At 42.6% G+C, this 25,686-nt stretch overlaps 1 protein-coding gene across 4 annotated transcripts in view; it reads right to left on the bottom strand.

Annotated features, from left to right (window-relative positions):
* CLPTM1 (CLPTM1 regulator of GABA type A receptor forward trafficking) overlaps positions 1 to 25,686 on the bottom strand; it is a 1,743,979-nt gene that overhangs the window by 617,340 nt on the left and 1,100,953 nt on the right. For all 4 annotated transcript variants that reach the window (XM_044078057.1, XM_044077978.1, XM_044078148.1 and 1 more), the window contains one exon: positions 16,349 to 16,444. In XM_044078057.1, coding sequence (XP_043933992.1) covers positions 16,349 to 16,444 — 96 coding nt within the window. The remainder of the gene's footprint in view (positions 1 to 16,348; positions 16,445 to 25,686) is intronic.

A 25,686-nucleotide genomic window follows, 5' to 3' on the forward strand; every position in this document is an offset into this window, starting at 1 on the left:
GATAATATAGATTGCTTTAGAGCTATTCAATTGGAGTTTGATAGTAAGGGTCTCAGCATTGGTATTTGAGGGGAGTGATACATCACAGACTGAAACCAGAAGATCAGATTTGAACAAGATAGCTACACCGCTACCTTTTTTGATGTACGGTCATATCTTAGTATATTATATCCAGGAGGGGTTATTTCTAGGTCACGAGTGGAAGGTTTTAGCCAAGTTTCAGTAAGGCAAAGGATATCAAATGGATAAACCTGAAGGAGAGCATGCAGTTGACTAATTTTGTTGTTAATGCTACGAATGTTAAAATGTGCTATACTGAGAGAGTTCTGAATTATTAAAGAAGAGGTAGCATTATTAAATGATGGATTCTGTAGATTGGTATTTGGTGAGGGTGGACCAGGATTGGGATGAGTATCTCCACCTGTTAAAATGTTAATTGTTTGAATGGATGAAATCTTTAAGTATTTATAGTACTTGGGTGGGGTTAGCTTATTGGGGAGGTAAGAAACATGGGTGTTCCTATGGAACTTGGGAAGCAAATAGGCTGAAGTAGAGGTAATGTTGCTATGGGAAAGGCTGTGGGGATGTATGATGGGGAGTGTTTGTAGATAGGTTACATTGTGCTTTAGAGTGCAGTGTTCATATGCAGTGAGTGAGTGTGTTAAAGATAGAAGGAGAAATAAGGAAGAGGAGACAAAGTTTTTCAGGGAAGGTTTGAGAGAATGGGCCATTAGGGGAGTGGAATAGAGAGGTTATATACAGGAGGTAGGAAGCTGAAAGTGTAGATCAAAGGTAGGGAAAGATAAATGTTAAGGTTTTAGAAAGATAGTCAGAAGATGGGAGAGGGGAGTAGATGATAAACTACTTAAATTCTTTATCTGATGTTCCAAAAATGTGAAATACTGATAAACAAGAAGGCACTGAGGTAACATAACAGGTAAAATCACAAAACCTTTATTGTCCAAAAGTGAATTGAAAATCGTAAGTATAGCAATTTTGACTGACTAAGCGCTTTCACCCTCATGGGCATCTTCAGAGTCAGTTAACTTCATTGAAAGCAAAGTTTAAATACAGCTATCAATTAATACATAGTTAGTCAGAGGTAGTAAAGCAGGATAGTAATTAATTAAATAATTATCCCCAGAAATACTTGTTCACCAAGCCTTAAAATCCTACACAACAGTAATAAAGGTTTTGTGATTACTAAAAATTCCCCCAGATCTTCATGTTTATCAGTATTTCACATTTTTGGAGTTGCTCAGTATTCATTCCCCTTTGTTCTGTGGATTAGAAAAGAAGGTTGGCAAATGAATGGACTGATTAAGGGCCACACTGGATACCCCCTTTGGGCATAAAGGAGGGATTGGTCCCAAGGAGCTTTTCCAATACAAAGTTAAGGTCCCAGGCTGGAGTAGGGGCTCTCCTGGGTGGTCTTAAGTTTTTGCCTCCGCTGAGGAAATGCTTCAGCAGTGGTTGAGAGAAGAGGGGTAGCTCTGTATTATAATGTGCTGAAATGCCTGAGGCATGAATTTTGATGGAATAAAAGGAAAGGCCCTTGTGAAGCATCTCAGTTACGTATTGAAGAATATGAGGTAAATTGGGCACTGCTGTGCCCATCCCCTGAGTTTGGCTCCAGGAACAGAATCTTTTCCATTTTTCAGCATAGGATTTTCTAGTACTAGGCCTCCTTGCCTTCAGAATGACATCCATCACTTGCTTACTGAGGGATGGTAACAGAGATCAGGTAATTAGCTAGGCTGCAAAGTTCAGGGTTTGAAGCTGTGGGTGCAGAATCTGGCCCTCCTGCTGTGACACTGCGCAAAAGGGGGTACTAGTGTTGGCGTGGCCAGTCTGGTGCAATCAGTATTGTCCTTGAATTGTCCTGTTTGATCTTTAGTAGTTGGGTTACCTGCTTGCAGGTAGCCCTCAGTCGGCCTTATTAACAAAGTATTGGGTCCTGCGTCGGTTGCTGTCCCTTCTTCCATGACGTCAGCTCGTCAGGGGTATAAAACATGCAGCCGACGCCATTACATCAGTTTTTCTTGCCCCAGATGTCAGGTCCCCCCTAATAGGGAGCAAATAAGTATAAAAGTACAATGATATACCTCCAACAAAAAAGCAAACACACCGAAAAGGCTTTTAAGCATAGTAAAGGAAAGTAGAGGTAAAGCCAAAAGAAGTTAAGGGACTGGAGGGAAGGTAACCAGGACTGCAACAGTGAATACACTCGAACATCTACATTTATGGTAAATGCACACAACTGTACTATGTTCTTCATGTTTCACTGTTGCAGTCATTACATTTGGGTAGATTCCCAAAGCTTTGGTTGGGAGGAGGAATTTAGATAGTGTTAGGACCAGCTATAAGACCCTGCAAGGCTGCAGTGGCAAAGCCAGCCCTGGATTTAGAGAAAATTGGCAAATTATAATGCTTGGTGAAAGCATGTACAGAACTCCAGGTAGCAGCTTCTAGGATGTCTCTGGTAGGAAAGTACAGTTGTGTACACTTACCATAAATGTAGAAGTTAGAGTGTATTCACTGTTGCAGTCATTACATTTGGGTAATCTGCTGGCAGGTTGCCCTCAGTCAGCCTGAATTCCAAAGTCTTGGGTCCTGCGTCGGTTGCTGTCTCCTCTTCCATGACGTCAAGTCGACAGGGGTATAAAAAATGCAGCAGACGCCATTTTCTTTAGTTTTTCTGGCCCCCGGTGTCAGGTGCCCCCAAAAAGGTAGCAATATTATATATAAATATATATATACATGCATAAATATAAACTACCTTCATCTACAAGCAAATACACCACATAAGTTGTAGAAGACAGAGAAGGAAAGATAAACTGTAGAATGACAGAGGGATGGCGGGAGGGTAACCTGGGCTGCAACAGTGAATACACTCGAACATCTACATTTATGGTAAGTGTACACAACTGTACTATGTTCTTCGTGTTTCACTGTTGCAGTCATTATATTTGGGTAGAAACCCAAAGCTATGGTTGGGAGGCTGGAGCTAAACAGCATTAGGTGTGGCTATAAGGCCCTGCAGCACTGCAGTGGCAAAGCCTGCCCTGGACTTAGAGTAGAGAGGCAAATGGTAATGCTTTGTAAAGGTTTGAATAGAACTCCAAGTAGCAGCCTTTAGAATGTCTTTGGTTGGTACTCCTCTGAGAAAGGCTGCCGAAGTAGCTGCAGCTCTGGTGGAATGAGATCTAATGCCCTTGGGCACAGGCTTACCATGGTGTAAGTAGCAGAAAAGGATGCAGTGGCTTATCCACTTTGAAACTGTCTGCTTTGAGATGGCCTTTCCTTGTGATCCTGCAGCATATGACACTAGTAATTGCTCAGTTTTTCTTAGAACTTTTGTCCTGCTCAAGTAGAATCTTAGCTGTCTGTGCATGTCCAAGGAATGCAGAATTCTCTCCCCTTTGTTCTATGGATTTGGATAAAAAGTTGACAAATGAATTGCTTGGTTAAGAGCCACACTGGAAACCACCTTAGGTATAAAAGTAGGATTTGTCCTCAGAGACACCCTGTCTGGGGAAAATATGATAAAAGGCTCTACAGCCATGAGGGCCTGTAGCTCTGAAACTCTTCTTGCTGAAGTAATTGCTAGTAGCAGAGCTGTCTTCCATGATAAGAACTTTATATCAGCGGTAGCAGCTGGTTCAAATGGAGGCAGGGTGAGCTTTCCAGCACATAACTGAAGTCCCATGCAGGTAATGGTGATCTTCTAGGAGGCCTTAGGTTTTTGGCTCCTCTAAGATACTGCTTTAGTAAAGGATGAGAAAAGATTGGTGGCTCTGTATTGTAATGAGCCGAAATGGCAGAGGCATGGATTTTGACTGATGAGAAAGATAGGCCTTTGTCAAGCATCTCAGCTAAGTACTGTAATATCTGAGGAATATGTGGTTCTGCTGTATCAGTTCCTTGTGCTTGATTCCAAGCACAGAATCTCTTCCATTTGTCAGCATAAGATTTTCTAGTACTAGGCCTTCTGGCTTCCAAAATGACATCCATCACAGCTTTACTGAGTGGTGTCGTTCGTATAATTACATGATTAGCCATGCTGCCAGGTTCAGAGTCTGTAGTTGATTGCGCAGGATCTGATCGTTTTGCTGGGACAGTAGTTGTGGTCTTTGAGGCAAGATACAGGCTGGGTATTGAGACAAATTCCTTAGGATTGGGTGCCAGTATTGGTGGTGCCAGTCCGGGGCAATTAATATCATCTTTGGCTTCTCTTGTCTGACTTTTAGGAGGACCTTGGGTAGAAGAGGCAGAGGAGGAAAGGTGTAAGCTGACAGTTTTTTCCAGCTGAAGGACAGGGTGTCCACTTTCCATGCTTGTCTGTAGTAAGTCCTTGTGCAGAATATTTTCAACTGATAATTTTGAGGAGAGGCAAACAGATCTATGTCTGGGCTCCCCCATTTCTCTGTTATCATGCTGAATACTTGTGGATTTAGTTGCCACTCGTGAGGATCCATAAGGTTTCTGCTTAAGTTGTCAGCCAGAGTGTTCAGTTTTCCCGGCGGGAATTGAGCTTGAAGATTTATTTGGTAGGTCAAAGCTGTTTCCCACAATGCCATGTCTAATCTGCAAAGGGGTATGTGTGCCCCCTTGCTTGTTTATATACCACATGACTGCGGTGTTGTCCGTCTTTATTAGTAGTTGTCCTGGATGTAGTAAGCCCTTGAAGGCTGTTAGGGCATTTTGAACAGCTAGCATCTCTTTCTGGTTGATATGTAGATGCATTTGATTTGGTGCCCATATGCTCTGAATCCATCTTCCTGCCATGTGGGCCCACCCATACATAATCTGATGCGTCTGTTAAGGTTTGGCTGGCAAGGGTGGAGTCAATGGCCGTCCCATGTTTTGGTGACAGGCCTTTACCCATCATAAAAATTCCTGTTGCAGGCAGGAAATGAGAGGAACCATTGTTTCCAGACTGTGTGAATGTTGACTCCATAAACTTTTTAGGTACCATTGTAGTTTCCTCATATGCAGTCTTGCATATGGAATTAGTAGGATGCAGGATGCCATGAAGCCCAGAGCCTGCAGAATTTGTCTTGCAGAAGACTAGGCTTTTGTTGCCTTCAGTTTGAATTAAGTAGTCAATTGCCTTTGTTTGTCTGGCGTGAGGTAAGTCATCTGGGCAGTTGTATGCAAGCTTACACCCAGGAATGTTATCTTTTGAGAGGGCACCAGTTGTGATTTCTTTTCGTTTATTTTGTACCCTAGGCATGCTAGAAGCCTTTTCACAAACGCCAGGTGTTGTATAAGTGTCTCCTTGTTCTCTGCTTGAATGAGACAGTCGTCCAAGTAAGGATATATTTGAATACTTCTTTGTCTGCAAAATGCAATTACGGGTGGCAGGCACTTTGTAAAGACCCTGGGCACAGCAGATAAGCCAAAGGGCAGTGCAGAGAATTGGTAATGCATTAAGCCAGCCTTGAATCTGAGGTATTTTCTGCATGACTGCCTTACTGGGACATGCAGGTATGCATCTTTTAAGTCTAGAGTCACCAGCCAAGCATTCTTGCCCAGCATGGGCAGAAGCTGTTGCAAAGTGAGCATTTTGAATTTTGAAATGTCCAGGTATGTATTCAAAATCGATAAATCCAGTATTGGCTGCCAGGCCTTGTCCTTTCTGGGTACCAAGAACAGTCTTGAGTAAAACCCTTATCCTTTTTCCTGTTCTGGTACTGTCTGAATGGCCCCCATATCTATGAGGGACGTAACCTGTTTCTGAGCCTCTGCCCATTGTTTTTTTGGCAAGTCTGGCCAACCATTTGTCACTGGCAGAGTGTGGAAATGGAATCTGTATCCCTGTGATACGATGTTCAGTACCCACTTGTCCTGGGTTATTAACTGCCAATTTTGAGCAAAAAAGTGCTAATTTTCTCCCTATGGGTGCTGCCAAAAGATAAGTGCTTGGTGTAGGCAGAGGGAAGTCATTGGGGTTGCTTTCTGTAGGTTTGTGCTTTATCTCCTCTAGATTTGGAGGTGGATGCGATCCATTGCTTTGACCTGAATGACTCTTGAACCTGGTACCCTTAGAGTGTCTGGATTTGCCCCTTTGAGCTCTGTCTGACACAGGAAAGGACCAATTTTTTGTAGGCCAGTGTCTACTGAATCTAGGTGGCTGCACTTGTACGAAATCTTTAACAGTTTGCATAGGCTTAGCTTTGTCTTCCATTTTCTTTAAAACCTCTTCTGCCTTAACACCAGAGAGTCATGCTGTAAAGGTGCATCTAGCAATTTAGCTTTAAGATGATCAGGCAAATTTTGTACATTTAACCAGGCATGCCTCCTAATCACAGATCCAGTAACTGCGGCCCTGCAGGAGGCCTCTAAAGAATCAAAACCACATTGCAATGTATGCTTTCCCAACTTGTTCAGCTGCATGCAATAAATCCTGCAATTCCTTATTTTCTGCACATTCTGAAATCAACATCATTTTCTGTTTCAGCAACCCCATAACATGTTGTTGGTACTTACGCATATGAAATTGACAGTTTAAGGCCCTGATTGCCAAGGTTGCAGATGTATAAACCTTTTTTCCCCATCTGTCCAGCGCCCTTGAATCTCTGTTGCAGGGGGTAGGGTTTTTTGCTATTGAGGCCTTAACTCCCTTTGGCCCCTGTGAAATAGTTTCAGGATCAGCAGCAGGGTTTATAAATAAAAAAATTATAAGAGTCAGGGACCCTGTAATACCTGTCAGGCTTACTGGGAGCCGGAGGTAAAGAGTCAGAGGTCAGGCTCGACTCCGAAAAAACATCATCCACAATGTCTAACAAAGGGGGAATGGCTAAAGGCTTGTGCTGAGGGAGGAGGAGGAAATCCCTAAGCCTCTTTTTTGATTCTGAGAAGTCTTGACTCTCCCAGTGAAAATGCCCCCTCAAAGTATGCAAGGTTTCTCCAAATGAAAAATCCTCAGGAGGAGATGCAGATGGAATGGACTCCTCAGCATCAGAATCCTCATAAGGACGTACAGATAATTTCTGATCAGAAGAGGAATTAGAAGAAACAGAAACCTGATCTGAAGATTCATAGTCAGTGTCTTGCCTAGGCCTCTTATCTGGAGGGGGATGGGTACCCCTGATCAAGGTAATAAGGTCTTCAGCCATTTTGATCATCTGTTTTTTAGGCATAGAGGCCTGTGCACATGGCTCAGACGTCAGTGTTTTAGAAGGAGTCTTTGCCTTTGGTTTTGCAGCTTGGTTTGATATAAAAATGTTGAGGTCTGAATACACCCTCAGAAGCCGGTGCCTGCTCAGTGGCTCTGGACCCATCCGAGGGAGGTACATCCGTCGGTCCAATACCTTGAGTATCTTGCGGCATGCCAGACTCCACATGGGTGCCTGTAGAGGCCTGCGACTCGAAGGTAGCGGATATAAGGGGCTATGAAAGCGCTTCACTGAGTACCGGCGAACCATCAACTGGCTTAGGAGAAGCTTCGTCGTCGGTTTTGGATCTCGACTGCCTTTCTCTGTCCTTTTCTTTGAGTTTTTTATGTACTCCGGTAGTCGGATTGCTATCCGATGACATCTCTGGGTAGCTAAATCTGTTTCCAAAATACTTAGATGCAAAAATATACCGACGCTTAATAGTGCATCGGTTAAATCTAGCACAAAACCGACAGCCAGGCACGTTGTGATCAGGGCCTAGGCAAGGAATACAGTATAAATGGAAATCCTTATGAGGTATTTGCTTCCCCAAGAAATACAATTATTAACTTTTTCTGACATCTGTAAAAAGCAAGAAAAAAGTTTCCCCAACAGGGTACTTAGCTTTATTGAAGACTTCGGTTCTGAAACTCAAACGCAAATATTTCAGTGGTCGGCCGACCGGCACTTGCGAAATGGTTCTGCTTCGGGCACCGCACGGCAAGAAAGACTAAAGAAAATGGCGTTGCTTGCATGTTTTATACCCCTGACGACCTGAAGTCAGGGTAGAGGAGACAGCAACAGATGCAGGACCAAAGACTTTGGAATCCAGGCCGACTGAGGGCAACCTGCCACCAGATTACGCAAATGTAATGACTGCAACAGTGAAACACTAAGAATATCGACTCTGAGAAAGGCTATAGAGTTAGATGCCGCCCTGGTGGAGTGAGGTCTGATCCCCTGGGGGATATGTTTTCCATGGTGCTTATAGCAGAAATGAATGCAATGGCCTATCCATTTAGAAATGGTTTGCATTGAAATAGCCTTCCCCTCTGCCCCTGCAGCAAATGCTACCAGCAGTTGTTCAGGTTTCCTTTGAGGTTTAGTCCTGTCCAAGTAGAATCCGAGTTGTCTGTGCACACCTAAGGAATGCAGTATCCGTTCCCCTTTGCTCTGTGGATTGGGAAAGAAGGTTGGCAAATGAATGGACTGATTAAGAGCCACACTGGATACCACCTTGGGCATGAAGGATGGATTGGTTCTGAGGGACACCCTGTCCGCATGAAAGATGATGAAAGGCTCCACAGCCATAAGGGCCTGTAATTCAGATACCCTTCTAGCTGAAGTGATTGCTAAAAGGAAAGCTGTTTTTAAGTCTGCAGTAGCAGCTGGCTCGAAAGGAGGTAGAGTGAGTTTCTCCAAAACACAGTTAAGGTCCTAGGCTGGGGTAGGAGCTCTCCTGGGTGGTCTCAAATTTTTAGCCCCTCTGAGGAACTGGTTGAAAAGTGGGTGAGAGAAGGAGGGGGGGGTTCTGTGTTATAATGAGCTGAAATGGCTGAGACATGGATTTTAATGGGGGAAAAAGACAGGCCCTTGTGAAGCATCTCAGTTAAGTATTGTAAAATTGGAGTTAAATTGGGCACCACTGTGCTCATCCCTTGAGATTGGTTCCAGGCGCGGAATCTTTTCCATTTTTCAGCATAGGATTTTCTAGTGCTAGGCCTCTTTCCTCTAAAATGATATCTATTCACAGGTTTAGTGAGGGGTGGTAAAGGAGAGATTATGTAATTAGCCAGGCTGCAAGGTTCAATGTTGGAAGCTGAGGGTGCAGAATCTGGTTCTCCTGCTGAGACAACAGGGAAGGAGTCTGAGGCAGGTGCCATGGGGGTAACCGTGACACACTGCACAGGAGGGGTTACCAGTGCTGGTGTGGCCAGTCTGGAGCAATCAAAATCATCCTTGTTTTTTCCCGTTTGGTTTTTAGTAGTACTTTGGAGAGCAGAGGCAGAGGGGAAAGGCATACACGGATAGGTTTTTCCAGCTGAAGGACAGAGCATCCACTTTCCAGGCTTGTTTGTGGGGGAGTCCTTGTGCAAAATTTGTCCAAATGGTAGTTCTGGGGAGAGGCAAACAGGTCTATATCTGGGCTCCCCCATTTGCTTGTCAACATGTTGAAAATCCTTGGTTCCAGTTTCCACTCGTGTGGGTCCATGAGGTTTCTGCTTAGTCCGTCTGCCAGTGTATTTAACTTTCCTGGCAGGAGTTGAGCTTGTAGGTGCACTTGATAGCTCAAGGCTGTGCTCCATAATGCCATGGCTAGTCTGCAGAGGGGATAAGAATGTCTACCCCCCTGCTATGTACCACATAACATTGGTGTTGTCCGTCTTTACCATTAGTTGTCCTGGAAGAATGTGGTCCTTAAAGGCTGTCAGAGCATTCTGTACGGCTAACATTTCTTTTTGACTGATATGTAGGCTCATTTGACTTAGGTATCATTTGCCCTGAATGCACTTCCCTGCCAGGTGTGCCCCCCATGCATTGTCTGATGCAGCTATTGTTAGGGTTTGGGCAGCAGGGGGTGGTGTGAAGGGTAGCCCCTTGTTTTGGTGGCAGATCTCTGCCCACCAAAGAAACTCTAGGCATAGGCAAGGTATGACAGGAATCATTGCTTCTAGATCCTGAGAATGTTGACACTATAGGCTTTTTAGATACCACTGTAGTTTCCTCATATGCAGTCTTGCATATGGAATTAGAAGAATGCAGGAGGCCATGAACCCCAAGGCTTACAGTATTTGTCTTGCAGATAGCATGTTTTTGTGGCCACTTGTTTGAAGTAGGTTGTCAAATGAAGTTGTTTCTTTGGCATGAGGTAGGCCATCTGGGAAGCTGTATTCAAGCTTGCTCCCAGGAATACAGTTTGTTGACAGGGTACCAGGTGAGATTTCTTTTATTTTATGGTGTACCAAGGGTCCTGGCTTTCTGCCTGAATTAGACAATTGTCCAGGTATGGGTATATTTGAATATTTCTTTGCCTACAAAATGCAATAACTGGAGCTAGGCACTTTGTGAATACCCTGGGTGCAGTGGATAAGCCAAAGGGCAGTGCAGAGAACTGATAATGCATGTAGCCTGCTTAGCACAGGTATCTTCTGCAAGATTCCCTGATTGGGATGTGCAGGTATGCTTCTTTTAAATCTAGTGTTGCCAACCAGGCATCTTTGCCTAGCATAGGAAGTAATTGGCGAAGAGTCAGCATCTTGAATTTTGGAATCTCCAAAAAGGTGTTTAGAGTAGAAAGGTCCAGGATAGGACGCCATGAATTGTCTTTTCTGGGTACCAGGAAAAGTCTTGAGTAGAAACCTTGTCCCTTTTCCTCTTCTGTTACCAGCTGAATAGCCCCCATGCTTGAGAGAGAAAGTACTTGTTTTTGGGCCTCTGCCCAATGATTTGGGGGTAGGTAGGTCCGGATACCCACTTGGAGTTGGCAATGTGTGGAAGTGAAATCTGTATCCCTGGAACACTATATTTAAAACCCATTTGTCCTGGGTAATGAGTTCCCAGTTTTTTGCATGAAGAGCAATCTTTCCCCCCAAAGGGGCAGTCAGTTGATAAGTGCTTGCAGTTAAGGGTCGCCACAGTGGATCACATGTCTGCTCATGACTGGCAGTGGAGTTTTACGGTGTCGAGTTGCCAGTCCGGTGCCCAACCTTCCACAGAAGGCACGTACACACTCACACCTAGGGCCAAGTTAGTGTGTCCAATCCACCTTAAGGATGTGGGAGGAAACCGGAGCACCCGGAGGAAACCCACGCAACCACAGGGAGGACATGCAGACTCCGCACAGAAGACACCCCAAAGAAGGAATACCAACAATGGTATTAAAGATTTATCAGAGGTAACAATGAAGGGAGAGGCCTACACCAGCGATGGTAATGCGAGAAATACCAAAGGTATAAAAGGGAAGAAATATCACACACACACACAGTAAATAAAGTAACCAAGAAAAACTAAGTTATCGAAAATAAGCCTTAATAAAGATATTTATGACAAAAAAATTAGCTTGAGAGCACAACTGACGCTTCCTAAAACTCTACAGGGATGGAATCGAAACCCAACAGTCAAAAATGAATGAAAATTTACATCATCAGATGACTGGATTAGTCCTTAGTGATATCTTACATTTGTAAGAAATCAAATAAGGGCTTACAGGTCAAAGCTTGAAGACCTGATGCTTGTTTAGCAGAGATTATTGCAAACAAAGAGAGGGTTTTTCAAGATAAAAACTTTAGGTTTACACTTGCAGCAAGATCACATGGAGCCCTGGTTAAAGCCTGTAACACATAGGACAATGGACTGGATCTCTTAAAGGGAGCCTAAGAAGAAAGAGAAAGTCTCAGGGAAGATATGGGGGAATGATCCTGACAAACACAGAAATTAGAAATGGCTGCTAACTGGACCCGGACCATCAAGTAATTAGCGCCCGACTGAATAATACCAGAAAAAAAAAAGCTGAGGATTGCATTCAAGGGTGTCAAAAAGGGGCCCAGGCCTATAGAAATTACCCAAATATGAAATCTGCTCCACTTGCTGCATAAACCTTCCTTGGAGAAGATTTCTGAGATGAAAAAAGGATGTGAACCACTCTGGCAGACCGCCCTGAGTTGCTTGGGATTTCTGGCCACAGTTGGAAGTGGAGAAACTAAGCAGTTTGTCCGATGGACTAGAAATCTGGGTGAGGTTGACATGAGTGGTGCAAAATCAGGTTCAGAATTAGAATCAAGAACCCAAACTGGGTGAATCAGGTAATGACTCAAGAAGGGGAACCAAATTTGTCTGGGCCAGAGGAAGGCAATGAAGATCACTATTGCCTTGCACCAAGATGCTTTCTGTTAAAACTTTACTATTAAGGAAGTCAGAGCAGATACGCCTAAAGGAGATCCGCGGGGGCCAAGCATGGACTACAGCATCCCTTGGTGATGCCCTCTTCTGCAGAATCAGGTAAAGAACCTGCTGCATTTTGTGTTGTGAGGAGACGTAAATAGTTCAAAGTAAGGCTGGCCACTGTGACTGAAGCTGAAGATTACTGTCGCCACTCTCAGGTTGCGGGACCACTTAAGAGGCATTAGTATACTCCGGGTCAACTTGTCCACTAGAATGCTGGATCACCCTGGGATGCACTGCAATCAAAGTGCTGAAGAGACATTGCCCACTGCCACATCCTCATGGCCTCTTGACAAACAGGCTAAAGAAGGGTCCTACTTTGTTTGCTGATATACCAGACTGCAGTCATATTGTCGGTCTGGACTGATATCGCATCTTTGCGGAGGCAGTTGTGAAAGGCCTGCAACATGAGAAGGACTGCACTCATCTTCAAACATCTGATATGTAAATTGGCTTCTAACTGAGATCAGTTATTCTGGACCATCCTTTCCTTGAGGTCCAGAATAACTGAGGGTCCAAGGAGGAAGTGCCCATGGTCATCTGAAATTTAGTCTCTTTGACAAATTTAGTCTGCTTAAATTCAAGATGAGCCTGAGGTCTTTCTTTCTTTTTTTTTTTTGAACAAAAATAATCTTGAATAGACACAGGAACCTGTCTGGTCTGGTGGGACCTCCTTGATGGATCACTTCTCGAGCAGCTTTTGAATATATTTTGCTGTTTTCCTTGGAAGGCCACAAAGGGATTTCTGTAAAATATTTGGGAGTGACTGAAAGGGAATTGTGTAGTCTCTGGTAATGACTCTCAATACCAAGGAAATCTGTGATGATGCCCTCCCAAGCTTGAAGGTGGACAGCCAAGCATCCCCTGACAGCCTCCATTGTGCAGCAGCTAGGCAAACCTTCAGGAGCACTGCAAGAGCTTTTTGGAGAAGGGTACCCTGAAACTCTGAATTTGCAGACTGCTCCTGCCCCTAGGGTGGTATCTTTTAAACTTGCCCTCAACCTCAGGACCATCCTGGACAAAGTCTTGAGACTTTTGAAAAAAAGTTCATTGAGGGTGAGGAAGCAAACTATGATTGCAGACAACATCTTACCCTATTTTTCACTCCCGGTCAGCACACTTTTAATCATAATCCCAAATTCAGTGGAGCTGTTGAAAGAGGCATTGACAAAGGACACCTGAAATCTCTCTACAAAATTAGAAAGGCGCATCAAGGCAAGAAAGCATACTGCAATGTCGGTACCTGCCACACTGGCCATACCGTTAGCTACATTAGAAAGCAGGTGCATGGATACAATAGAAATAGACAACAAAGTAGCCAACTGAGCCATCATGGACTTCCTTGTCTTGGGCGATGTCTGGATTGCTACAGCTATGGAAACCTCATTAAGCAAGTCTTTCTGTAGCCTAGTAAGGTGTGCTATGGGCAAAGGGCAAAGGTGGCTGAGGCAAACATGCACTTCCTAAATCTGTCCAACATCATGGACAGGAAGGCTTTGATGAACCTGAACTGAAGCATGGGTCCCTTTATCCCTGAATGGGATAGGATCCTCTCCACAATCACTAACGCCGAAGCTGGACGACTGAGGAAGGACTTCATTTGATCCAAGGAAGCCCCTCACACCAATCACAGACCTGGCAAGATCTGAACTACAGACCACAGCCAAGTTGTCCAAGGCCAATGTCTCCAGGGGCAGGGATGGCTACAAAAGCCTTAGAGTAGACCATGGCACTGACTTTCCAGTTATGGGATGCAGCCAGCTCCAAAACAGCTGAAATTTAATGCGTGAAGGACAAAGCTGGAGTTGAAGATTTCCAGGCCATCAGCTCCGATGGAGGAACCATGTGAGGAAGAGTCAGAGCCAAAAGCACCAGATCTGAAGGGCAGATTGGTGAAGGAGCACCCAAAAAATGTTGGTTCAGGATGAGCAACCCTCCCCACTGTAAAATGATGGGGGTTGGAATGATCTTCAAGCCAATATGTGTCTATGGGAAGGTCCACATCATCTTGCCCATCTACCTCTCTTGCTCTCCAAGACAGAACCTTGTGACCTACAGGACACAGTCGACAATGGCTTACAAAAATGGTTCAGGGGCCTGTCTGAATCCTAGCTTCTATGTAAAAGGAACTGAAGCAAATAAGGAGAAGGCTCTGAGGAAAATACTGGTTCTGGGGTGGCTGTGAGAACCATACAGTGATTCCAAGATTCAGCAGCCAGGAAGGGGCTCATGATCACTGAAAGTAAAGACCATCCGACAATGGTGCCAAAGATGCAGGGGATCGGGATAGGGGAAGTGCTGAAGATGGATCCAGAGAGTCAGCCAAAGAAATAAAAGGCTATGTGATCTTCTGGACCAGCTCACCCAAAGTGGATATACCAACAGGTCTTTTTTCTTGGCTCTTCCCTCTCTCTGGACTATCCTTATTTTCCTTCCTTTTTTTCTTTTTCCTTTGGTCTTTCTGCTGGAGAAGTGGCAGCTGGTGCTTCAGAAGGAGAAGCAGAAATGCTGAGGGTGGGAAGAGGTCATTTCAACACAAGCTTGGCCTTCCTACCCAATAAGGCTCTAGTCATGAATGAGTAGGATCAGGCCTCACAGTGCTGGTCAAGGTGGGCTGTCACCAAACTGTACACCCATTAGTTGACACGGTCTTGCAGGGCAGCTTGTGGCCACATTTGGTTCATTTTTTGAAAGCCAAAGTCTTTTCAGCCATGACAGAAATAAGTTATAAAAGTTACATAGAAAAATGCAGCAAACAAAGACTCTTATAAGGGAACCAACAGCATAAAAGCACACAGTACAAGAAAGAAACAGAGCAGGAAGGACCAGAGACTCAAAATCCACCACACCCTAGGTATAAACGACTCTAAACATCACACGAACAACTCACACACTAAACGGGAAGAGGGGTAGATGACACTGAAGAAGGAAATGGCAAACCTATCATGAAAAATACTTTGAAAAATGTTATAAGCACTTGCCTGCATGGAGCTTCAAAAATCACTTCCGACTTCAAGGACAGCAGAAGAGATCTGAGGAGATGAGTTAGTGCAGGGTATTGAGGGGGGAAGAGCTTGGGCTTCAGAGCCAAAATTCCAATCGGATCTGGCAACCCCACAGGTTGAGGTGGATAGAAGAGACAACATCGGATCTATTCTTATCCACTGTTAAACTATCAGGCACTTTAACCAGAAAAGAACTGTGTGCATTAATAAAACTTTTCACAACACGGGGAAAAACTGCATCTGGAATATTGAAAGAGATTCGCAAAATCTGTTTTCTTTCACTCCAAAGCACTCTCTCACAGTAGTGTTTCCTGTAAAAGTAACCTGGGAATATATAAAAAAAAAAACAATAGTTTTTTTTTTCTCTAGGGGGCTCTACACCTTGGTCTCTTTGCTCAGATTATAACAAATTTCAAGACTACCACATCTTGGACTAAGAAGAACATTTCACTAAGAAAGTTCTTCCTGCTCAAAACTAATTTAGCTGAAGATCGTGTATTTAAGAAGAGGGCTTTTAAGTTTGAATTTTCTAAATCCTTTTCAATAATTTGGCCATGTACGTAACATATAATGAACTATATCTCTATTTGTCTTGACATTTTGATGCTGTCATAACTCTAAACACTTGTTAAAATAACAGTCACAGAAATGTGTACTAGAACATTACAAATGTTATTTAAATATTAATCATAAATCACCTGGTTTCAGATTTCCAGTTAAAAAAGTTAATTTTGACAAGGTATAAACCTAAAAAGGGAGATCTGTAAAATCCATTTATTTTAAATGGGACAGCATACAACAGTGTTAAACTGTCATGGGTAAAATGAGAACTGCTGAAAATATAAACACTATTGGCTCAGAAAGCAACTGATTTTTTTTTTGTTCATGCTGCATACTCATGCAGAAAAACAAGAGAGCGCCATATTATTACTATTATATCTTTTTATCCTTTGCAACAGTTTGTCAACACAACACCAAGTTGCATTTATCTGAAGAAATATTTACTTTGAAAGTCTACAACTTCAGTTTAACCCTAAACAGAACTCACAACTTTAATGAATGTAATTAATTAATGTAATTACAGCACACAAAAACAAACTTTAAGCTGTTTGTATACATTGCAAACAACAAACACCCATTTATGCACTGTACACATTTCAGAGTAGAAGAAAGTTGACTGTAATCCTCATACAGCAGAAAAAAGGCTATCAGCACACCAAAAGTACTGCCTACTATACTTACATCATCATAAATTTTGGTAGAAGATTCCACATAAGTTGATTTGTCTTTAAATGTTATCCTTGGGATGACTCCTGCTATTTTATTCTCTCTGTCAAGCTGTTAAAGAAATATTAAAGAGGTGCTTAGTGATAATGAAACTAATGGTTAATTATTCACGTAAATTCAGACTCAATTCAGACTCAAAAGGGTGCATATGGTACTTGTGGTCATCTAGGTAGCATGCATGCAATACTAATACTAATCTTCCCTTGCCTGGCTCAGGGTAGCTTTCAGAGCAGCGACAAAGAAAAAAAGACAGTTCAAACACTAGCCATCCTCGTAGCACAATTTAAAACTCAAAAGAAAACATTTAAATGATCACTGTACTGGCAAGACCATCCAATCTTGGGTATAAAATGCATCCAAAATTCCCTTAAATATGTCAAGACAAGGGCTATATTTAATCTTCTGAGGCAGACTTTTCGAAATTAACTACCATTCTTGAGGCAGCACAGTCATGCAGCAGTTATCACTGCTGTCTCACCGAACTGTTTCCGAGTTGCAGTGCTTTCTGGGTACACACTGCATGTTCTCAAAGTGTCCATAGTGATTTTTACTACATGCTTCAGTTTCCCTCTGACATCCCAAAAGTGTAGAATAAGTGGAGTTCTTCAAAATTGCCCAACGATGTGTATTTGTGTGTCATTGTGTCCTGTGATGGGCTGGTAGCTTTGTTTACCAAGTCCACTGAACTTTGGGATAACACTGGCTGGTCTGCGATCCTGAACTGCATTACACAGGGAAATGAAATGAAAATACTACTATATTAGAAAACCAACTTGTCTTTTACTGTCCTAAACATGCATATGTACAAGAAACTTTTGTTCTTACCATTATCTTAATTCTTTATGAAACACATCCATCTACTTCAAAATAAGGACTGGTACTCGCAGACTAGTATCTTCTCAGCACTTAGCCTCCCAAGCAACAATTCCTTCCTTCATTTCCAGCAATGCACCATACCTCCATCTCCAGATCATGATGGTTCTGAATCACACAACACCCTTCCTCGTGCATAAGCCTCAGGTCCATTCTACCAAGTCTGTCTCTGCAGGGATAAATGAGATAAGAGTGGGGAAGGTGGGAGGTATGGGGGGGGTTGTGCTGAAATTGACTGATGTGGATCAAATATCTACCTGTATGATAAGGACATAATATTCCCATCTTACATAATCAAATGATATATGTCCCCTTCAGTGTCAGGACAGAGTCCTCCAGCTATTGCTCTTGGCTAGAATCAAGAGCGAATATCATGAAGAATGGTAGACCCAAAGATTCACCTGGACCTTAAAATTATGCTTAGCTTGTAATTTGTTTACAAATGCAAGCAGTGAAGCCCATGTTGCAGCATCAAAGATATCATCCACAAATGAGTTTTTAAAAAAGGCTGAACCATCAGATATGCTATATTTTGTCTAGCAAAAGGTAATGCAAGCCTCCATCCACTTGGAAAGCCTGAACTTGGGCACCTTCTGGCCTGCAAAAGAAACAAGGAGGTGATAAATTTTACCATTGTCTTCTTCTGCCAAGACAAATCATCTTGTATTCTCTTTGTTAGAAAACTAAGGGACAAAGGCATGCAAACTGACAGATTGGTTGAGATTAATGTCTGCAGTGATCTTTAGCATAAAGGTTGGATTAGTATGCAAACCAAAACAATATCTGGTGGTTTGGAAATTGTGCTTGGATTTTTGAAAATCTTTTAGCTGAGGTGACTGCACTAACAGAGTTTTCTAAGGCAAAAATCTGTTACATGCTTTTGAAACAGAAAAGGGTGCCAGGGATAGCTACTCAAATATGAAAATGTAGGTCCCAAAGAGGTACGAGTTCCCTAAGTAATGGTTTTAAGACAGTGCTTTGCAAAAATGCTTCGCACACTTTCAAAGAAAGTAAGTCTATGTCTTGACAGAAATCAGAGATAGTTCTTAAATGAACTTTCACTGCTGAGCAACTGGAGTTCTGCTCAAAAATGTTGGCAAATAACTTAATTACAACAGCAAGGCTGAATAATGGTCAGGCCCTTCTCAGTCATTTACAAAGTAACCTTAATTCACTGACCCTTATAAACTTTTCCAGTGGAGAATTTCTGGGCAGTGGTAAGGATTTGGACCACCCTGGAGAAAAAAAAAATAAACAAAAAAAATGTGCTCAGTTTGAGGGACTGAAGGTCTGGGTGAGGCTTGCTGGACAGAATGGCTAGTAGACCTCTGTGAGCTGTGGTTAAAAAAGGTTTCTTCAGTAGAAAAATGACATGGAAAGGGAACTTAGAAAGACCCTTGCCTTGCTCAGCTTTTATGTATTTGCAGAAACTTCATTATCAGAGAAAAGCATACAAAATGGCTACTAGAGGACTACTGTCCTGAAAGTCTGTCCCTGAGAAGGGAAGACGGAAAAAAATGCTGCAGCACTTGGTGTTGGCTGAGGGTATCAAAAAATACTGCAGCACAGTTTGCAGCCCTAGCAGAAAACTGTATACTGCAAAATGACTTTGGTACCACTGGTGAAGCATCAGTAAGAAACTGACTGAACACCTGGTGATGTAGCCCATTCTCATAACTTTACTGCCTACTGACACAGGGGATAGGACTGAATTTTCCCATTTTCAGATTACTACACCACTATCATACTGCTCGAGTCGATGGCAAATGTACCATGGGAGGAGGTTATGAAGAGCCTGCAGTGTTAAAATGACCAGCCTCATCTACTGGACACTGATGTGCATGGCAGCCTCTTGATGTGAGATCATTTGGACTGTTCACCTTAAGCAATGCCACTGCTCACCCCAGGGCAGATGCATTTATGGCAACCATGAAGCATGGATGGGGAGGAACAAAAGGACAGACCTGAGGCAGCTTGTCTGTGTGCAGCCTCTAACAAATATACTGATACTAGACTTGGGAGATCTGACCAGCAGCAACTGTATGCTCAATGTTCAATGAAATACCTTCTTGATTTGTCTCAAAAAGGGAAAGGAAAATCATTGAACTCATGCAATTTGTGACACACACTGAAAGGAATTAGAACAGTGAGCAGTTCACTAAAGAGATTAAATTCTGTCTAGGCAAAGGTTGGCTAAACAATCATTATATCCAGGTGGCATTTATGAACGTTTGAGCATGCAACAGCTTTCTAGGAGACATTGCATTGCTAACTGATGTCCCCCCCAAAGGAAAAAGTCAAAGATCCACTGTCCACAAGGTTGCCAAAGACAGGCTTCGCACTCAGCTCATCTTGTTGGAGGGCATCTCTGTTAATGGAGGTGACAAACCCATAGAACCACTGCCTGACACTGACAGCCTTGACCCTAGAAGCTGGAAGGCCCACCATGTCAAAGCTGGCATAGACTTTATCTACTATTTGATAACTAGGAAGAAGGTCTGGTCCAATGACTCCAGCCATGCCCCAAGAAAGCAAAGTTTACAAAAAATGTGATGGATTCATAATCATAGATAAACATGAAAGCAATTTAATCCCAGATAAGCATTACAGGCAGTATTATGAGGGACTATGAAGTACACAGCAAATACATACAAGGGGCAGTCCAGGACATGGCTACAAACAAGTGTACAATTTATACATTTAAATTATCTGTATATCTAACAAACCATATACATATTGCATTCTAATAACACTGGTAAAGAACTGACAGCAGCTGCATGAGGAAATATCAAAAGCTGAAATCATTAACTAGTGTCCCAATAGCAGTTCCATGATGATTCAGAGAGGAGATTCTAGTTAAGGGCTTTTTTAAACACTGACAGGATTCTTGACTTTTAACTTTTGCAGGCAGGTGGTTCCAGGCTTCAGGTCCCAGTCCGCAGAAAACTTCTTCACTAACTGCAAATTTGAAAGGTGATCAGAGACTGTGAGAAGTTGTCTTGGGAGCTTTTCAGATCATAATTTTCTTGGAAGTGATGTTTCCTTTTTAAAGGGGGACAAGCTGGCTTACTTTATAACCATAACAATAGTACATTGAGGAGAAAGGTGGCTTACTGATTGTCGGTTGTTTTACAGTAATGTGAAAAGGTGAACTAAGGGATCAACTAGGAAACATTTCCAATAACAGAAAATAAAACCTGTAGCTTCTATGTGGCATTTCTGGTTGGGTATTACACCAGAAAAAAGAGAGGCCATATTCGAGTTTGGGAAATCATACATTTTTAGCAATGGATAAGAAGCCTGCTGGAGATAGAAGATGAGTGAGCCTGTAACACAGTTTTAATTGTGCTAAGACACTGTTTGATATGTCTCTGTTTTGTGAAGGAGAGAAACTGGTCAATAAGGCCAAGGTACTTTTGTTCTATAACATTTGGTATTGAGCTATGTTCTACAACATTTTTGGCATAGAGCTACCACTGAGATCAATGAATAGGTGGCATATTATGTAATTTTTTAGGGGTTCTGAAAATCATACCATTTGTTTTTGTGGTTAATTAAAAGGTTGTCATAGTTTGACTTGTTACATAATGGACAGTAGTCTTTTGTAGCTTCCTTTCAAGTTCTTTATGGCTTTTGCGGATTGTAAGATCAGTAAGACATCAGCATACATAACAGAATGAGATATGGAAGCCGTTATGCAGGTCACTGGCAGAGTGAAAACAGAAAGGGTCCAAACAGTGGACTCCAGTGTTAAGTGGCCTTAGGGATGATAGCAAGTCATTGAGGATAACCTGAAAGGAGGCAACTTTTTTTTTAAACACCTTTATTAAACTATTTCATAAGATACAGACACACACACACACACACACACACACACACACACACACACACACACACACACACACACACTAATTGAAACCAAACCATTTTAACATTTATCAGACTCGTACATTATACACTACATACACATTTTCTCTCTAACAATTACACAGTCTGATATTACATAGATTGCACAGTTTGTGCCTTCCCTAAAATCTCACTCCTCCACTTCTTGAACAATATTTTTATGTACTGTTCCCATAAACTCCATTGATTTATTTGTAATTTGCTCTTCTTGTTTTCTACAAATTCCACCTCTAGCACTTACCTCCTTTACAATATTCTGTACTTCAGTTACAACTGGTTTTCATTTTGATTTCCATTTTCTAGTAATTGCATTTTTGACAGCCAACAGCATTAAACTTAGTAAGGAATTACCAAGTCTAACCAATTCAGATAGTGTCCCAGTTGAAAGGAATATTTTTCTTTGTTAAAACTATTTCCTACTGCAATATTTCTAACAAAGCACTCTGTAGTATCTGCCACTCATTACACTCCCAAAAATATGTTCCCAATTACCTCTCTCTTTCCCATCACACCTCCAGAATTTGCTATCTACTCAAGAAAAAATTATCTGAAGCCTGTATGGGGTATAAAATAAGTATGCGAACACTTCCAAGCAGAAATCCTAACACTTCTGGACTTTGTTGCATACTTGAGAGCCAAAGAAATGATGTCCCCTTGTAAACTGCATTTCCATTCTTATTCTTCCCAATCTTTTCTAACCTCCTCTGACTGATTCTTATAGTTATTATGCAATAGTTTACATGCCCTAATAATTGACCCCTTTTAACACCAGCACCTATTCTAAAGCTAACAATTTTTTCTTTACCAGATCTGGTCTTCCACTTGGCTTCCCCCCCCCCTCTCTCTTTTTACCTATACTCTAGTACCTTTCCCTCTCGAACTACATAGTTCTAAAGTACCCATCAAATCAAGTAATCTAAAACCACTTTGTTCTTTTGGAAGAATAAACTTGATTCTTGCCACCCCCCCAACCAAATAAATTCCTTCAATGTTTTATCATCCACAACGTCTCTGGTTGATAAACATATGCTTGATCCATGTATACAGCTAAAGGGAAAGTACAGTTTTGTGCCTACCATAAATGTAGATGTCCGATAGGTATGCATCTGCAGTCCTCACATATGGGTTGTCCTGCCTCAGGCAGCCCTTCGGTCGGCCGGATTCCAAAGTCTGGGTCCGGCGTCGGCTGATGTCGCCCCCTCCTCGACATCAGAGCGCCTGGGGTATAAAAGCGTCAGCCGACGCCATCTTCCTCAGTTTTTCTTGCCCCAGATGCCAGGTGCCCTCTAAGGAAGGCTAAATTTGGAGAAATGCAATAAATTCCAAACATGCACAGAAATATATATATATATATATATATATATATATATATATATATATATATATATATATATATATATATTTATAAAACAAATACACCATAAAAGATAACCCCAGCTAGCTATGAGAGGGATAAGTACCCAAGAAATACCACAGAGGGGAAGGAGGGAGGGTAAACCTGACTGCAGATGCATACCTATCGGACATCTACATTTATGGTAGGTACAAAACTGTACTATGTCCTTCAAGGATGCTTCTGCAGTCCTCACATATGGGTAGAATACCATAACCAAACTGGGGGTGGTAGGATCTATGTAAAGGATGGTGTAGCTAAAATGCCCTGCAGGACTGCCGTAGCAAAGCCTGCTCTGGATCTGGAATATAAAGGTAAATTGTAATGCTTGGAAAACGTATGCACGGAGCTCCATGTAGCAGCTTCTAAAATGTCCTTGGTAGCCGCCCCTCTTAAGAAGGCTGTGGAGGTGGCTGTGGCTCTGGTGGAATGAGGTCTAATGTTAACTGGCACAGTTTTGCCATGAAAGGAGTAACAAAATCAAATGCAATTCCCTATCCATTTTGAAATTGTCTGTTTGGAAATTGCTTTTCCTTCTGCACCAGCAGCAAATGCTACAAACAGCTGGTCAGTTTTTCTGTAAGTTTTAGTTCTGTCCAAGTAGTAGCGCAACTGTCTGTGAATGTCCAGGGTATGCAGAAGTTTCTCCCCTTTGTTTTGTGGATTTGGAAAGAAGGTAGGCAGGTAAATAGCTTGGTTCAATGAGACCCTGGATACCACCTTTGGCATAAATGAAGGATTGGTTCTCAATGAGACTCTGTCCTGATGAAAAATAAGAAATGGTTGTTCTGCCATGAGGGCCTGTAACTCAGATACTCTTCTTGCTGAGGTTATGGCCAGAAGGAAGGCAGTCTTCCAAGACAGGAACTGTAATTCTGAAGATGCTGCTGGTTCAAAGGGAGGCAGTGTTAGTTTTTCCAACACGAAGTTAAGGTCTCATGTAGGCACTGGTGGTTTCCTTGGAGGATTGATGTTTTTGATTCCTATTAGAAACTGTCTTAGGAGAGGATGAGAGAAGACAGGTGGATCAGTATTGTATTGTATTCTGCTGAAATTGCTGAAGCATGACTATTAATGGAAGAGTAAGACAGGCCATTGTGGAGCATTTCTGCAAAGTATTCCAGGATATGTGCCATGTTCACCACTGTCGCATCTAGGCCCTTTGTGGTGCTCCAAGTGCGAAATCTTTTCCATTTTGCTGAATATGCCTTTCTTGTGGAAGGCCGGCGAGCTTCCATGATGATTATCCTTCACTCTCTTGGATAGCTTATCCTGAGGAGGAGTCAAGGTATTCTCCAGGCTGTTAGTTGCAAGGTTTTCAGGTTTGAATTCAGAGTTTTGTAATTGTGCTGTGTCAGGAGAAGTGGCCATTGAGGAAGAGGCCACGGTTTCGTGCGTGACATGCTCTTTAACAGTGGGTACCAGTGCTGTCTTGGCCAGTCCGGAGCTATCAGAATCACTTTTGGCTGCTCTGTCCTGATCTTCAGTAAGACCTTGGTCATTAATGGAAGAGGTGGGAATGCATATACTGTTAGAGTTCTCCAGCTGAAAGAGAGGGCATCCACTTTCCATGCTTGTGGGTGGTATGTCCTTGAGCAGAATTTCTTCAGCTGATAATTGTGATGGGAGGCAAAAAGATCTATGTCCGGCCTCCCCTATGATTGTGTTATCTGAAGGAAGATGTCTGGGTGCAGCATCCATTCGTGTGCTTCCATGATATTTCTGCTTAGGCTGTCCGCCAGTATATTGTCTTTTCCTGGCACAAACCGGGATTGCAGCTCTATATTGAGTTTCAGGGAAAGTTCCCATAGATTCATTGCCAGTCTGCAAAGAGGGTAGGAATGGGTACCTCCTTGCTTGTTTATGTACCATGTACCACATAACTGTGGTGTTGTCTGTCCTTATTAGCAGGTGGCCTTGATGCAAAAAGAGTTTGAAGGCCTCGATTGCATGTAACACTGCCAGCATTTCCTTTTGGTTTATGTGCATGCGTAGCTCTTTTTGTGACCATAAGCCTTGAATGCATCTGCCCTCCATGTGTGCTCCCCATCCGTGGTCTGAAGCGTCTGTTGCAACGGTTTGGCTGGCTATTGGTTTGCTGAAGGGCAGACCCCTGTTTGACTGGCTTGCTTGAGCCCACCACAGAAATTCCTTTTGAAGGCATGGAATAAGGGGTATCAAAGTTTCTAAGCTGTGACTGTGCTGAGTCCATAAACTCCTTAGGTACCATTGTAGTTTCCTCATATGCAGCCTTGCTTGTGGAATCAGAAGAATGCAAGATGCCATGTAACCCAGGGCCTGCAGGATTTTCCTTGCAGTTAGCGGAGTTTGTCTTGCCAGATTTGTGAAGTAATCCGGTAGTTGTCTTTGTTTTTCTTCTGTAAGAAAAGCCATTTGGGTGGTTGTGTCTAGATTCGCACCCAGAAAAGTTATTCTTTGGGATGGAACAAGTCTTGATTTGTGAATGTTGACTGTATATCCCAAGGCCTGAAGTAGGTGGATGGCATAATTCAAGTGTTTTACCAAAGTTTGTTGGCTGTCCGCTTGTATAAGGCAGTCGTCCAGATATGGGTATATTTGAATCCCCTGAAGTCTGCAGTGTGCAATTACTGATGCCAGGCATTTCGTGAATACTCTGGGCGCAGTAGATAAGCCAAAGGGCAATGCTAAGAATTGATAATGCTCTGAACCTGCAAGAAATCTGAGGTATCTTCTGCAACTTTGTCTGATAGGGACATGCAGGTATGCCTCCTTGAGGTCTAGAGTTACCAGCCAAGACCCCTTGCCCAGCATGAGAAGGAGTTGCTGTAGAGTCAGCATTTTTAATTTTGGCACAATGAGATAAGTATTCAGTGCGGACAAGTCGAGAATAGGCCTCCATTGTTTTTCTTTTCTTGGAACAAGGAATAGTCTGGAATAAAATCCTTGGCCTTGTTCTGAAAGAGGAACCTTTTCTATAGCTTTCATTTGCATTAAGTTGGAGATTTGTTTCAAAGCCTCTGCCCTTTGATTCGGTGGCAGGTCTGGCATGCCTTTTCTTTTTGGTAATGTGTGAAAATGGAACCTGTATCCTTTGTCTATTATTTGCAGTGTCCATTTGTCCCTTGTAATACTGTGCCAA

This window comes from Protopterus annectens, chromosome 1.part0 (genome assembly GCF_019279795.1).
Source record: "Protopterus annectens isolate FY-2018-M chromosome 1.part0, PAN1.0, whole genome shotgun sequence".
NCBI lineage: Eukaryota > Metazoa > Chordata > Ceratodontiformes > Protopteridae > Protopterus > Protopterus annectens.